General features: G+C 37.8%; 1 protein-coding gene and 1 pseudogene across 1 annotated transcript; both read left to right on the top strand.

The window, feature by feature from the left end:
• Positions 1-1,057: 1,057 nt before the first annotated feature.
• Positions 1,058-2,003, top strand: LOC149187809 (pathogenesis-related 5 protein Cup a 3 pseudogene; annotated as a pseudogene).
• A 1,758-nt stretch (positions 2,004-3,761) lies between these two features.
• LOC149187808 (putative LRR receptor-like serine/threonine-protein kinase At5g48740) lies at positions 3,762-5,546 on the top strand. The gene is made up of 7 exons (XM_089409771.1): positions 3,762-3,855; positions 3,950-4,158; positions 4,252-4,378; positions 4,483-4,551; positions 4,702-4,891; positions 4,982-5,114; positions 5,190-5,546. The coding sequence occupies exons 1-7, from the start codon at positions 3,762-3,764 to the stop codon at positions 5,544-5,546; spliced, it is 1,179 nt and encodes a 392-aa protein (XP_089265897.1).
• The last annotated feature ends 11,429 nt before the right edge of the window (positions 5,547-16,975 follow it).

Here is a 16,975-nt window from a genome sequence, read left to right as displayed (position 1 = left end):
GATTGTGCGTCTTATTGTTCGCTTGAAGAAATTCATGGCTAAAAAGCATCGCAATAAAGAAGAGCAAGTAACTTGAACTTTAGATATATTTTAAGATGTCATATTGAAATGGATATTTAAAATTTAAAATTAATATTATAATTAAATAAATTAAAATTATATTGAAAATTAAAATTTCAATTCAAAAAACTTCAAAGTTTCGTACATTAAAAAAACAACCCGTTAAAAAATAATTAGGAAAACAACTTATTATAAAAAACCAATCAATATCCACCGTATCAAGTGACATTAAAATTAAAAAACATTATTAAAAGAAACATTAAAAATACTATGGAAAGAGTTGTATTTAATTTTTTATAATCAAAAACTTATTTTTACACCAATCAAACAAGCAATCTATTATAGATTAAACAAATGATTCTGCATCATAATTCATGTTCACCGTCAGACAGCATTGAATACGAATAATATACATTTTGTTGACCTTATAAAAAATACAAAAATTTATTATAATTAATAATATCATAATTCATGTTCACTCTCAGACAGCATTGAATACTGAAAATATACATTTTGTTGACCTCATAAAAAAAGTACTCAAAATTTTGCCAGGCAATTTTTTTGAAGTTATATGTTTGGGAGGTTTGTTTTGTATTTTTTTGGTTTAATATTTTTAAAATTTAGTGAAATTTTATTGGAATCATAAATTTAAATTATAAACTTTTTCGAATCTGTCCGTCACTGATTTGAAATAAATTTATATTATCAAAAACCAATTTTAAACGAACATCAAAATAATAATCATAATATAATATAATATAATATAATATTAAATAAAAATAAAACTCTCACCAAATTTCAAAACTTATTCCAATCTTCAAATTTCTGAGAGTCAAGGTCTACAATGGGATACCGGGCAAGATACGTCATCCATCTTGATTGGTTCTTGCGGGTACTCAAACTAGAAAATTTCAGGACTGGTCGCTGCTCTGGTCGTTTTATAAACGTTCTAATTATTTGGCTTTTGCCGTGGAAAGGTTGAATCACAGCGGTTACAATGGCAGGAGCAAAGGGACTTTCGCTAGCGTTCATGGCAGCGTTATGCATTTCCTTTATACAACGTAATACCTGTAATAATTGAATACGTATCTTTGTTCCTTCAAGAATCCATCTTTTTAACTGTATTTGTACTGATGCTTCCAGACGCAGGAGGTGCAACCTTCGTGATCCAGAACGAGTGCGCGTTCCCGGTTTGGGCAGCCAGTTCCACCGGTGGAGGGAAACGGCTGGACACTGGCCACTCCTGGACGCCTCAAGCCCCCCTCGGCGGCTGGACATCGGTCACGTTTTGGGGGCGGACGGGGTGTTCCTTCAACACCAGCGGCTTAGGCAACTGCATTACTGGGGACTGCGGGGGTCTACTAAACTGTACGGAAGGTCTATTGGGAACGTACCCAATTACTCTAGCCGAATACACTTCTAACTCCTATGACATCTCTCTCGTTGATGGATTCAACCTCCCAATTTCGATCATACCCAACAACCCTACCTGCAGCGCAACATCCTGCACAAGCAATATAACCGCTATCTGTCCCGCTAAATTAAGTGCTTCCGGTGGATGCAAGAGTGCCTGTGATGCTCTCGGTTTACAGGAATATTGCTGCACATCAGGGTATTCGAGCACCCTAAATTGTACTGCCACTAATTATTCGTTACATTTCAAGCAATTTTGCCCACAGGCCAAGACCTACGCGGCCGACAACAACGACGTCACGTTCCAATGCGCGGCAGACACTCACTATAAAGTCCTCTTCTGCAATGCGGCTCCTTCTCCGACCCCTTCTGCCATTTCTGCAACACATCGTCGATCTGCCACTACTTCCCTTTCACCGCCCCCTTCTGCCATTTCTGCAACACATCGTCGATCTGCCACTACTTCCCTTTCAACGACCCCTTCTGCCATTTCTGCAACACATCGTCGATCAGGTATTGAATCTGGCTAACAACAATCAATTTCCAATGGCTTTTTTTTATGTTTCTTCGGCTTTAGGATTGACACTCCATCTCCAGCAGCAACTCACTCTTTTTACTAGGAACAAAAGTACAGTATCTAGCTTTAAAAGCTCTGTTTTGATAGTTCGATGCTAGTTTTTGGGAAAACTCCTCACCTTTCGTACTCTCAAAACTGCTGCCGTGAAAGCAAAAATGAAAAAAACAAACAGAAACTTGTTGGCCAAAGCCACACTATTAGGAAGCTTGTCTCAGCCTTTGTTTATGATTATAAAAACATCTACACTTCCAACGCAGCTAAACTTATATTACAGTGAGGGGCGCCGTAATTGACCCCCATTTATATTAATCGTGAATTTTCAGAATACTTTGAAATACAATGAAACATAAATAATCCACAATCTAGTTAGAAATATCTATAGAGAAAAATACATTTTCTGTGCAGTTATCACTATGCTAAAGTTATATAGCTTTACTGTTAGATTAAATAAGATTTTGAATGCATGTTTACTGCGGAGACAGCTCATTGCTACATCAGATAGGAGCGTTATCTGAGTGGTAACAGACAAACAATCGACCTCACCCACTCACCCATGTCTGTCTGTTAGATAGGGAATGTGCAATATACATAAGTTTCGTTTCCTCAATAGAATCTGGGACTGGAAGATCAACTCTGCACGCAGCAAGAGAGGAAGATGAAGGAAGGAGGATTATGCCTTGTTTGGAAAACCTTGCCTTGGAGAAGCAATTAATTCCTCAATTCGGTTATATACGCCTTCACCTGGCCGCGATCTAGTATCCATGATGTCTTCCCGGCTGGAACTACTTGGCGGCGGCAACCGATTGATCTGCCTGCTCATGAGGATATATATAGGCACTAGACCCAGAAATCGCGTGATGAGTTTTTTTTAATTTAAATATACTTTTGAATAATGGCTTTTTCTAATTATTTCAAGTTTCAAGCTTTTGGTAAAATTTGGTATTTGGAAATTTTTGTTTAGAATATATGTATTGTGTAGATTTTATATATCAAATTTGTAATTTTAATAAAATTTTATTGGAATTTAAGTATATTTGACTAAAAATATGATAAAAAACCTCTAATAAGATGGAACAGTTAGACTAACAATGTAAAGTTGGTGACTTCTCAAGATTTTGATATTAATGGATGATTTGATATTAATGGATGAGGTTATAGTTAACTGGTTTATTTGCAGTTTTTTTCTGGATATATTTTAGGGTTAAATTTGTCTAAAGTTTGTAGAGATTTATTAGATATTATAGAGATTTGTTGGAATCATAGGGATTTGTTGGAATCACAAGTTGGATTCGGCCTAATCTGAATATTCCATAGATTTTTCAAATAGTTAAATCTATTTATAAATTCAAAAACATATTTTAAATAACAAAAAAACTATGATAATAATTTAGAGTGTAAGTTAACTGAGTGAAGTGTGTGTGCATGTTGAGTTATTTTGAGTCAGTAGTTAGTCCAAAAAAATGTGTGCATGTTGAGTTATTTTGAGTCAGTAGTTAGTCCAAAAAAATTTAAATACCGCTCATCCAATTGATTATAATAATCAAATTTTTATGTGATTAATAGAAAAACTGCCACTCATATATTTTGTGTATATTTGTGTTTAAACTCCTCTACCTTTCCAACATATATTTATCACTTTAGTAAATTCAATCCATATCTCTTTTACAAAATTTATATGCTATCAGGAGCGAGGAACCTTGTCCTCGGAATAATGATAAGCGGACCTTTAATAATAGCAGCAGCGTTGATTGTGTGTATTGCTGTTCGTTGGAAGAAATTCAGTACTAAAAATCATCGCAGTGAAGGTCAGCAACTGAAATTCAGATATATTTTATAATTTCCGCTATGAAAATGGGTAATATTATGCTTTGACACCTTGTAAATTTACAAGGATTGCAGACTACTTGACAATTATGGTGCCAACCTCGACAAAGTCCCGTGCGTTTACATTAGCAGAGATAATGGAATGCACACAAAACTTTAATCAAAAGATTGGGCAAGGCGGTTTTGGATCAGTCTTCTTTGTTAAATTGCGAGAAGGAAAGAATATCGCTGTAAAAGTCCTCTCATCCTTCTCGATAGAAGGAGTTCACCAATTCCAGAATGAGGTAATTCCAAGGATTTTAAACCCTAGAGCAGGTGGGATTATATTCACTGAACTATATACATGGATGCAAAAATTCATTCAAGCTGATAAACAGGTCGATCTTCTTTCTAAAATCCATCACAAGGACTTGGTGTCATTACTCGGATTCTGTAATGGATCGAAAGAGGTTATGCTTATCTACGAGCATATGTCTGAAGGGTCCTTAAGGGACCACCTTTACGGTAACTATGTTGTTGAGTATATTGTTTGATCTAGTCGATGCATATTAATATTAGTTCCAAAAACAAGTAAAAAAAATTGTATTTGATCCTAAATTGCTTTCCAGGACATAGCGCAGAGATTTCCCCACTGAATTGGATAACAAGGCTCAAAATAGCTTTAGATGCAGCGCAGGGTAAGTCATTAGGTACACAGTAGATTTATGTGATCGAAAGGTAGGCTTATTTCATATATCTGATTACATTAAATAAGTAGATCTTGGTTTTCAACAAATCACGGTTAAATATAATATTTATGTGATCCACCTGCGCTTTTATGTTGAAAGGACTGGAATACCTGCACATGGGTTGCACTCCAAAGATAATTCACAGGGATGTTAAGTCTGCCAATATCCTTTTAGACGCCAATATGAATGGAAAGCTGGCTGATTTTGGCCTCTCAAGGATCTCAGTGGATGGAGAGGCTTCTTATGCCAACACTGCCGTAAAGGGGACAATAGGGTACCTAGATCCAGAGTATGTATTCATATGCCCTGCACTCTCTCTGCATTAATTATTGAAAGCAGTAGAAATTTTATTTTATTTTCTGTTCGGGATGTTCTGCAGGTATTTCCGCACTCAAATGTTGACTGCAAAGAGTGATGTATATAGCTTTGGAGTGGTATGGTTGGAAATTATATGTGGCAGACCACCCATAAATGTAAATCTGGGCGAAGAGGAGATTAACCTCATTCAATGGGTAAGTAATTTGATTATGATAAATCATTTAATCGAAGAGACATAATTTACGTTAAACAAAATTGGACATGTGTAGGTGACACCGTATGTGAAGATGGATGAAAACGCTGGCGACAACATAGAGGTAATCATAGACAAGGGATTGGACGGAAATTACGACATCTTATCAGTAGTTAAGGTTGCGAGACTAGCACTTAGATGTGTGGAGGGTACACCATCCTGTAGGCCAACCGTATGTGAAGTAGTTACTCAGATGAAAGAAGCCGTCGCATGTGAAAATAAGAATAATGGTCCCCCACCTCTCATTTCAGATGGCATCGGTATTGAATATAGAGATTTGGCAGCGAGCAATGTCCATGGACGGGCGGAATCGAGAGCGAGAGAGATGGAGTGGGCTGACAACAGCTCCAGCATACCTCAAGTAGGAAGATGACTGGAAACTTCCAACATATCCATAAACCAAGTCACGCTGATATTGTTTTCTATCCTGTATTAATAAAGCAAAGGCTATGGATAGTCACTTTAATTCCTTGGAATACTATATAAACTTTAATTTCTTGGACTATACATAGTCACTTTAATTCCTTGGAATACTATATAAATTTTAATTTTGGACTATACATAGTCACTTTGATTCTTTGGAATAGTATATAAACTTTATTTCAGCAAGTAGATGTTGTTTTTGGACTATACATAGTCACTTTGATTCTTTGGAATAGTATATAAACTCTATTTCAGCAAGTAGATGTTGTTTTTGGACTATACATAGTCACTTTGATTCTTTGGAATAGTATATAAACTTTATTTCAGCAAGTAGATGTTGTTAATGAATATGATTGATATAATAAATTATATAAAATATCATATTCATAACCACTTTAAAGTTTATTGAAATAAAAAATGTCTGGTTAGATTTGCTAAATCTTTAGTAGAACTTTAAGTGATGGTCATAACCGTGAAAGGTTATTTTAATGTAATAATGCCCTCCATGGGACCCAAATAAGGTAGAGTATAAAGGAATATGCTCCTAGATATTTGTTCGTTCTATAGTATAGGTTTGTTTAGAAAAAATGTTAGATCATTGTTGGGATGATTATGGAATTCCAAAACTCGCAATAATATAAAAAAGATAGATACTCACTCATTACTGGTTTTTAATGACTAAAGATTGATTATTGTTTATATATATTATATATTGTTCCCACAATATATATATTATATGGTTATAAAGTATATGAAATAGAGTAATTATGAATTTCTTTTTCATTTCACACATCTTTTTAATTCAATATTGTACGGACAATGATGTATATGTTTTATATTTTATTTTATTTTGTGTGTATGATGTATATGTTTTATATTTTATTTTATTTTGTGTGTTGTAGTGATTATTATTAGGGTAATTTTGAAGTAAAATATGAGTTTTAAAATAAATAAATAAAAATTATATAAGTAAAATTAATTTTAAAAGAATTAATAAGATTTAAGTTGATAATGTTATTTTTAAGGATAAATATTTTTAAAGAGAATAAAATAACACTATTATTTTAATCATATTTTTGTGGTATTTTTTTTTTAATTTACTCAAATGTCACTTGTTAGATGCAAAATTAAATTATGTATCTAATAAGTAACTATTTTCTATATTTTTGTGTATATTTATATTGAGAAAAAATGGAAGTACATGAAAAAATGGGTTTCTTATACCTTTTTCATGTATTTGAAACTTTTCTTGATGTGGGTCTACTCAAAAGTATGTAAAGTGGGTACTCATTATATGTGGAATTTAATTTTAATTCCAAGAATTTCTTACTCTTAACATTTTAGTAAACTATAAGGTGATACACTTAAAAAAATAATCTTATTTCTTTTCCTATAAAAAAACTATAACTCTAATTTATTATTTTAACTATTATTTTATTATTTTCCTTAGGAAGCTCATATTAGATCTCAAAATTCCTCTAATAAGTTTATTTCATTTTTATTCATGCTTTCATGCCTATAGTTTATTAGGTGTGATATATTTAGGTTGTCTTATAATATGCATCATCATGATTGAATCAAAAAACATAAATTTGAGCTGCAAGGTTGAGAACTATTAAACCATGGCCTATAATGCTTTCAAATGAGTCAAGATGGTGAACCACCAACAAATGAAGGACTTTCAAGAAGTGACGAAGAGGATCTAGACTACCAAATTAGGCATTTGGAGCAACAACAAAATGATGTTAATCAAAGGATGACGATGTCATAACATCATGTATAGATAATTTATATATAGTATTATTGTAAATTAATTTGTACTTAGGATCAGGTGATAAGGGAGGCATTGGGAGGTGAAAGTGGAATATTTGTTGTCACCTTAAGCCTTAATTAACAACAACATGCCCTCCACCCTCAATGATGATTGCAACATGGATGAGGTTTGGTGTACCACCAAGAGTTATGTTAATAAACATCATTTACAATTTGTCTCTTTTCATGTGCAATGATGGATTTGTTGGGCTAGCATATGGCTACAAGAAGCTTCCCAAAGCTGTCTTGCTTGGGTTCATGGTGGTATTAATTCCCTTGTTGTTTGGTTCTGCATTTTTATCCACTCATGCTAGCTTACTTGCAATTTGCAAACTTCTTTACAACCATTTTGGAAGTATGTATTTTAATCTTTGAGAGCTTATTTTGGTGCCATCATTCTTTGCTAGTGGGTGGTGTTGGGACAAGGACTAGGCCCTCCCATCATGTGTCCTTTCATACAACTCTGATTTCATCTTCGAGACTTAAATCTTCTTCCTCTGAGTTACAGGTTTGATTTAGAGGGTGTAGGGGGGAAATGATATTAAACTTAGTGCCCTAAATCAATTTCCATCAATGGTTGGTTATAGATTGTGGAATTTTATGAGGTTTTTTCACCTATGTTTCCTCTTCTATTTGCAATTTCATACTAATTCTACTTCTTTCATCCTTGGATCCTGAAGTCTTTTCCTCTAATTTTGTGATCTAAGTTACAGGGTTTCATCGTAGGTATTATGTGTCCAAGGGGATAGGTCCAGTTTCAAATAGTGGTTAGCTATAGTGGGTAGAGCTATTTGGCATCTTCCAGTCTAAGATTCCTCCCTCATTCATAGTCTTGGTTAGTGTTTCCCTTAACAAAATGCATCTAGAAAAAAATCATCGCTCATTAGCAAGCTAGATATCATTGGGGTGCTAGTGGGTGAAATTATTCTATGGGTTCGAATGAGAGGCCTCATGCATAGTTCCCAATCCAGGTCTTTTTCACAAACTCTAACTACAATTCAACATGGTTTACACGAAGCAGAGGAAATCTTCATGGAGCTTGAATGTCACTCTAACTCAATAATAGCTAATTGGGTGCATGATACAGACAAGGAGGCATCTAAATCAATAAATGTATTGTTATGAACCTTGTGCCCTAAAAATGATAATAAAATAATAATAATAGTTCTCTTTGAGGGGGAAATCTCCTTTTACAATGTATACAATTTACAAGAAAATATTTGATGACCCTAAGACTATGTCTTGTTAGCATATATACAACAGACAAACGGTATATATATATATATCTATATATATATATAATTCATAATAATGTATTAAATATTTTCAGTCGGATCCATGTGCTTGCAGGACAAAAAACACGACTCCCCAAACTCACTGTTAAGTGGCATTCAAGGTTTTTAATTCACCTCGCTAGTAGCCCCAGTCCCTGCACCTGAATCCCCTCCTCACTCGCTCTTGAAATAAAATGATTAGGACCATGGACATTCTTTTCTCCATGCATCATTCTCCCTTGGTTATTCTATTTAGTGCACCCTTTGTCTCCTCTAACTCTGGCTCTTCGACGCTGCCCTGCTTCCTCCCAATGATGAATCATGACAGCGACAGAGGTCGATGTCCTGACAGAGGCTGGTACCATGGATGTCCCCCCACCACCTTTGATGAAGCCATTGTTACAACTATTTTTTATTATGGCATCTTAGAGTCAATCATGAAAGAGGTTCTTTCCATGGAGGAGGCAAAGGTTCGCAGAGGTCATTCGACGCTCTAAGGCCTGCAGAACCTCCTCGCCTGCCATCTCAAGGAGAGAGCCGAGGAGAAGTTGAAAGCCTCTGGCTGGATAACTAAGATCTCTTCCCACCAAAGTCATTCATTCTCCTTACTCAAACGCTTCGCTACAGACCTCTATATCATATTTCTGCCTAAAATCACATCCCCCTCTTGACCTGCTCCCTCTCCCTTATACTTCCCTCTTGTCAGCTCCTCATCCCCACCTATCACTAGCCCTCTTGTGGCCCTTCCCCAACCCTTCCATGCTCTCGTCCCTCCTATGGCAGATGTCGCTCCCCCACTCTCCTCCACGCTCTATTCCCTATAGTTATTACATCCTGGAGGAGCTCACCACGGACTCCAGCAATGTGCACGCGCATGGTAGCACTTAGGTCCATTGTAGCTCTAGCATCGCGACTATGCAGTTCTAATGCAACAAATTCTAACACTCCAGTTTCAAGATGATACACATGTTGGTATTCTCATTCTGGGTTGGCTAAATGGAAATCTCCCAACAATTTTCATTTTGGTTTGGCCGACGAATATGTGAAGCAAAGCCTCGAGGCTCGATGATGTCTTTTGGCAGTACCTTACCATTTTTTTTCAATTAGTGCAAATCATAGAATGCTAGATCTTATGCATGCTCTTTTTTATCATTGTGAATTTGAATATAAGACTTTTGAGCTCTAGTTTCTCCTTCTTGGGGAAGAGACTTTTAATTTTTATCTCTGGTTTCCTTACGTAGAGACAAGAGAATTCTCTTAAAGATGTAAATTTTACTGGTTAATATAATGTAAATACATTTTCTTACAAAAAAATATATTAAACATTTTATAAATTTAAATATGCCTCAAAAATAAAAATACATAATATCATAATATATTGTTATATATCCCAGCCTATATTGTTTTTTTAAATGAACCATCAAAATGCATATTATTATCTTGAATTTTCCCAATATTTTTAAAAACCTTTAACCTTTTAAAACCTTTTGACAAATTTTAATGAAACCCACAAAACACTTTGTGAATAAATACATGAGTGTCATCTTAGTCCACTAATGTCATTGTAATGGAAATACTCAAATGCGAATATTTAAGAAAAGAGACCCCTTACTGCATATCATTTTCACATAAGTGGGGCTAGAGGTGCTTGAACATAAAATTTATTTAATTCTGTTTGTAATAATTACGTTGATAGGCATTTTCTCTGCGGGATTTAGGTGGGAAAGCACTATTAACTCAACCAATCAGAGAGCTTCATTTTCATTGTTCGAGCTAATTACATATTAACACGTGGATCCAATGAAATTCTAACACGTAAAAGGAGTTCCATGAAAGTTTTGCACAGTTTTCCACTAATTTCGGGAAAGTTTTGCAGAGTTTGAATTTTCACTAAGGACATGGATTCAGTAGGGCGGTCTTAGTAATCCATCGCCGTCCTGCTCTGGCCAGCCATGTTATAGACATTTTTGTGCCTCGTAACATGGAGCATGAAATGTCGATAATTACAGGGATCCTCAGTCCCTAAACATGTTGTTCTTACCCCTAGAAGAACAAGGTCAGCAAACCACAGCACTTCCCATCAGTTCTCCACCTGAAAACACTCAAAAACAGGCTATTCTTGGATCATGTCAGCTGCTCCACTGAGCATCTGCGCTGGAATGCAACTGCTCCTCCTTGTACCTGCGCTGAAAGTCAAATCTAATGAAGGCTACCTGCGCTGGGCGAGATTGGCCAAGTGGCACAGTCATTCTGCAAGGTGTCAATTGCCCAGGAAGCTTCCAAACTGACACTTGGTTCAAGGGATTCGCCCTGTGATGAGTAAGAGGTACTTGATCTCCATGTGTAAGCAAGGATCTCCAAGTGGACTCAAGAACTGAAGTTTAACTGAAGAGGGAGAGGACACAAGGCAGCTTTATGTCAGTCTCAAGCTGACTCATCCTTTCTTCTTCTATCCTATATATAGAGCTCTTCTATGAGGTCTAAGGAGGCTGGAATTTTGTGCAAAGCAAGGAAGTGCTGTTGGTTTACAGTTAGAGCTATTGGGTGATTGCTTTTATAGAGGTGAAGAGGAGATTTCTTGCTGCTGGGGAGGTGCTGCTGGATTGGAGCCATTGATGGTTGTAACCTTCTCAGAACCCTGTTACTTTTATCAATAAAGCTTTGAATGTTCTCCTATATACTTGTATTGCATTGATGTATTGTATTTACTTGTATATTTGATTCACTCTAATCCATGCATCAGTTATGAGTACATGTATCTTGTAGTTTTCTTCTCTCTGTTGTGCAGGATCTGTGTGTAGCTGGACCGGCAAAGAGAGCAAGGAGCTGGGAACAAGAGATAAAGAGAGAGGATAAGGATCGACAAAAGCGAAAGACGCCGGTTGGTTAATCTTTTCTTCCTTCTCTCTGTACTTTCATAAAGGAAAACATTAAAGCTTTACTTTCAGTTGTTGCTAAAGACTGTCACCTTTAGAGTAGGGATAGGGTCATCCGAGTCGGATACTTTTCCCCACAACAAGCCATTGACAAAAATATGGGTTGATCCTATTGAAATTTCTAAGTCTAACATGTCAGAAATTATTTTTGCATTATCTGGTTTATTTTGCCTACTTGTTTATTTCTTAACAATTTATTTAACCATATATATAATGAAAATAAACACAAATGCAGTCTCAAACATATATAGACCATCAACTGAAATAACAAACAAGCACACAAACAGCCCACGGGGCTTTGGATTGACGGTGAATGGGTGCGCTGTTAAGGCACTCCTTGCGATAGGTCACCGGTTCAAATCCCCCGTGGGTACTTAGGTTAGTCTAATAGATTAAAAAAAAAAACAAACAAGCACACATGGGACACCGTTATTTTTGGACAACCGTCCTCAGAAAAACCCAACTTGGGAAAACCTGTGCAATAGTTCTGAGGGTTTTATTACTAAGCACATTTCTTGAGTACAACTACGGTGCCAAACTGGCTCACCCAACAGTGATATCTATCTGGCAGTAATACCTCTCTTTGGAAGAAGATATTCAACAATTCTACTCCACGAAAAATCCTTTAGATGGCTTCTCTAAGGCTCTACAGTATCCCTCTTGGCCTTTGTGTCACTCTGGAACCCCTTGCTTCAACCCAGTGCTACTCTCCGCTGACTCTTTGGCCTTCTGCATCACCCACGTAGACCCTGCTAGCCTATGTGCAGTCTCTCTGGCCCTCTGTGTGGCTCCTACTTCTCAATCTATCCACTAGCCCTCAGCACTAACTATGCCTCTCTTCTATGCACTCACTACCCCTCGTTGCAACTCAGACCACTTGTTTGAATTTTCTCCGCAAACCTCTCCCCAAAAAATTGAATTCACTAATCAATCTTGGTGTGTCTCCAACTGACCCTCAAGCCTCCTGTTATACTTTTATTGTTGATTCTTCAAAAGCTAAAATTAAGTCTCTAATCAATGACTAAGATTAGATTTGGCTTGATCCATTTCATTTAAAATATTATCACCTAGTTTTATATTAATACCCATTAATATTTTAATTTTCCTAAGTTTAGACTTAGGAACTCCATTAAAAATATTAATTATTTTAATATCTCTCTAACCAAGTGTAATTTTCCAAAACCATTTCTGGGTCTTGGATATCTCATGTTCTTTAGCCTTTCCACCAATTTTCATGGCTAGAGAACATCCGATGCTACCCCAAATCAACACTACCTCTTAGCGAGGAATGTGCTCTAGTAATGCTCCACCACTAAACATCACCTTGATCATCCGAAACCAGTACCTACGTTGATGCTTGGCCTGCTACCCAACATCCTCTGCACTACTGCCTCTTTTGCTGCTTCTCATGGCTTTGCCACTACCACTGCTACATCTATATTGCAGCTCCCTCTGCATTCGTCTTGTTCCTGGTCTTTCCTCCCAACACTGCATCTGCATTGAAGTTCTCCCTCTGCATCTGTGTTGTCACTGGTCCTTCCTCCCAACACTGCATCTGCATTGCAATTCTCTCTCATCATGTTGCATCGTGCTTCCCATAACACTAACACTGCCACTGCTGCACTGCAACTCAGGCTAGACTCCCCTTGATGCTGAAGCTACCTTTGCTCTTATCTGGTGCTTTCGCTGCTTCCTCTGCACTGCTACAAATACCTTTGTGCCTCTCAAACTGCTACAACCACCTCTGTGCCTCTCGCGCTACTACAACCCCCTGCACTTCCAGAGACCACTGCACTCTAGCACTGCCTTTTCGGTCCATCTACATCTTGCTTCTACCAACATCCGTCATCCTGCTATAGTCATTTGGGGCTCCGATAGCCGGATATGATCCAAGAGTTTGGGTACCTCAAGGATCCTGTCCCTCATCTTCCGTAGTCCTCCTAACTACATCTTGATGTCACCCCACCTCTTCTCTAGAGGTGCATGAGCACTCATGGCATAATCATAATCCGTCTTGACTTTTTTCTCCGCCTTACCCGAAACTGCCTTGGAGTCAGAAGCCTCTCCCTCATTCTTCTTCCTAGGACACTAGGTTGCATAATGACCCAACTCCCCACAATGGAAGATGTCCTTCTTCTTTCTCTTCCCCTATTGTTCCACAGATTCTAGAATTACATACTCCTCCTCCTCTTTCTTGATTCGACCTCCTTTGCTGCTACTTCCCACCTTGGTCAACCATGTGATCTCTTCTTAGCGAAGCGCTGCCCACATCTCTTCCCATCCTGAAATATCAACTCTACCAAAAATTCTTTGGACAAATCTCTCCCAATCCTCAGAGACTGCATTCAGGGTGATCCTCACCATGAACTCCTAAACCGGTGTGGCCCCTATGGAAGCAAGTTGGTCCTGAATCTCTTGCCACCTATTGAGGTATAGATCTGTCTGCCGCCCTTTTGCATCTGATACGACCGCAAATGATTCTCCACGGAAGTACCTGATACAATGTCATCAAAGTGTCCCACATCTCCTCTGTTGTATTCTTCTCGAAAATATACTAAAGTACATGATCCTTGACCCATCATGGATTATGCATGTTGCCTTTGCCATTGCATCCTCATACCTTCCATTATTAGTTGGGTCAACCAGGATAGCCATGGTTCTCAAGGCGAAGCCCTTAATGCACTGTCTATCCAAAATAGACAAGATTTTGGCCTTCCAGATGACAAAGTTGAACGCCCTGTCCAACCTGTCTTGATCCCTCAGTCTGTTCATTGCCATCTCTGCTCTTCTCCTAGACTCCCTCTCAGTCTCAATTTCCCTCTTATAAATCCTCTTGCCAACTGTCAAACTGCTCCTCTCTGATCCTCTTTGCAATTGCAAAATTTGGATCTGGATTTCTTGGCTAGAAATCCCTCAAGGAAACGGCTCCCTCTACCTTGGTTCTATCTATTCTGTTTCGACAGCAACAACACCCCACCAGCTTCCCAATCCACAATATGCCGACAACTCCCTAGGCCCTAGCAGCTGAAGAAACTGTGCCTCTTAGCTCTGCACAATCTCGACAAGTCTGAATTGCTCCTCTGGCCAATTGCATCAAGCCTACCTGACTGAGTAGGATGACATGGCTCTTCGTGAGCCTCTTCTACCTTCCTCTGCCTCTACCCTAGCCCTCTCTCTGGCTCGAAATGATGATGCAGGCCCTCTGCGTCACTCCTTCTCTGCTGCTTTCTGCTTAGGAACAACTTTTGTTTCTTGGGAGAGCTGTCTCTGCTAAAAATCTTCTAATTTAGCTAGTACCTTTAGCTCTCCTTTGATCTCCAATGCTCTGATACCATGTTGAAATTTCTAAGTTTAATATATCAGATATTCTTTTTGCATTATCTTGTTTATTTCACCTACTTGTTTCTTTCTTAACAAGTTATTTAACCATATAAATACTGAAAATAAACACAAATGTAGTCTCAACCATGTACAGGTCATCAACTGAAATAATAGATAAACACACAAGGGACACCGTTATTTTTGGACAATTGTCCCTGGAAAAACCAAAATTAGGAAAACCGGTGCAACAATCTTGAGGATTTTATTATTAAGCAACTTTCTTGAGTACAACTAGGGTGCCAAACTAGCTCACCCAATAGAGATATCTATCTGACATTAATACCTCTCTTCGGTAGCAGATATTCAGCAAGTCTGCTCCACAAAAATCCTTCCAATGCTTCTTTGAGGCTTTGCGTCAGCCCTCCTGGCCTCTGTGTCACTCTGGAACCCCCTACATCACCCCTCTACTGCTCTGTGCTAGCTCTCTAGCCTTCTGCGTCACCCACGGAGGCCCTGCTAGCCTCTGTGCAGTCTCTCTGGCCCTTTGGGTGGCTCCTGCTACCCAATATCTGCGCTAGCCCTACAACACTATCTCTGCCTCTCTACTATGCACTCACTGCTCCTCCCTTCAACTCAGATCACTTGTTCGAATTTTCGCAACAAACCCCACTCCATAAAATTGAACTGACTGATCAATCTTGGTGTGTCTCCAACTGACCCTCAAGCCTCCTCTTATAATTTTCCTGTTGAGTCTTCAATGGCTGAGATTAAGTCTTTAATCAATGGCTAAGATTATATTTGGCTTGAACCATGTCATTTAGAATAGTCTCACCCAGTTTTATATTAATACCAATTAATATTTTAATCTTCCTAAGTTTAGACTTAGGAACTCCATAAAAAAATATTAATTATTCTAATATCTCTCTAACCGGGTGGAATTTCCCCAAACCATTTCTGGTTCTTTGGGATCTCATATGATTTAGCTTCTTTAAGAATTTTCATGGCTAGAGCACATTTGATGCTACCCAAAATCAACAGATCCTACCTTCATCTATTGCAAGCAACTCGCCTAGTATTAATTGCGCGAAATGAACTATTGCTTTTTCTACCGGAAACATATGGGGTTCACTAGATTCAAATGCCTCCATAATATTCTAAAGACCATGTAGATTTTTCGAGAGGATGAATAGCTGATTTACTTCTAAGAACTTCACGGGTTCAATGATAGGGTGGGCTCGAAGTATATGGGTACCGCTCAATCAACAACTTGGGGATATTGTTGGTGGCTTCGTGCAAAGTTCCTCAATCAATGTATAGTATGTTGGGTTGATATGAAGTTGGGACTCCAGCAAACCATTGATCGAATACGGAAAAATAGTTTAGGAGAGTATTATATACAAGAATTAGTCTTGAAGCCATTCATGATGGTCTGTGACTTGTTGGGACCCGAAGGAAATTGTTTGTTGAAAAAATCCGTTCAGGGGCAGGATTACCAGAGGTGTCATTGGAGCCAATGACCTACTTTTTTATGGGCGGAAATGAGTGTCCTGTGTCTGGATCCATGTATTCTACCTTGTTCTGAAGAGAAACATCAAAAAATTGGGATCGTTCGTTGATATCATATTCGATTCGTAGCCTGTGACCCCATGAATATGTGGATTGAGGCGCTTCATCCAATCCAACATGTGTTCTAACCATAGATTCTCCATTAGAAGGGTTAATATTGACTTTATGGGCTGTTAATGCTAATCACTTATGTGAAAGTTATACAGATGTAGGAAATAATTAAGGCCAATGTCGCCCCTCTGGCCATGTTCTTGCAACTCTTGGTGCTCATATGCTACTGTGGAATTGAATTGTGTGAATGTAGACTAGGAGTGGGGAAACATTGTAAAATTGACGAGATCTATGAAATGAATCAAAACTGTGTGAATCGACCATCGTGCTCTTCCTATCGCAGCTGCAATTACCATTTGTTGGATTATGCGCTCCTCATGATTTGTGATGTGGGTGTGAGAGTTTGATGGATGGAAATT

The sequence above is a fragment of the Pinus tabuliformis genome, chromosome 3_1 (assembly GCF_031772625.1).
Source record: "Pinus tabuliformis cultivar Carrire ecotype Pingquan chromosome 3_1, CPIR1, whole genome shotgun sequence".
Taxonomy (NCBI): Eukaryota; Viridiplantae; Streptophyta; class Pinopsida; order Pinales; family Pinaceae; genus Pinus; species Pinus tabuliformis.
This window is presented reverse-complemented; position numbering and strand designations above follow the sequence as displayed.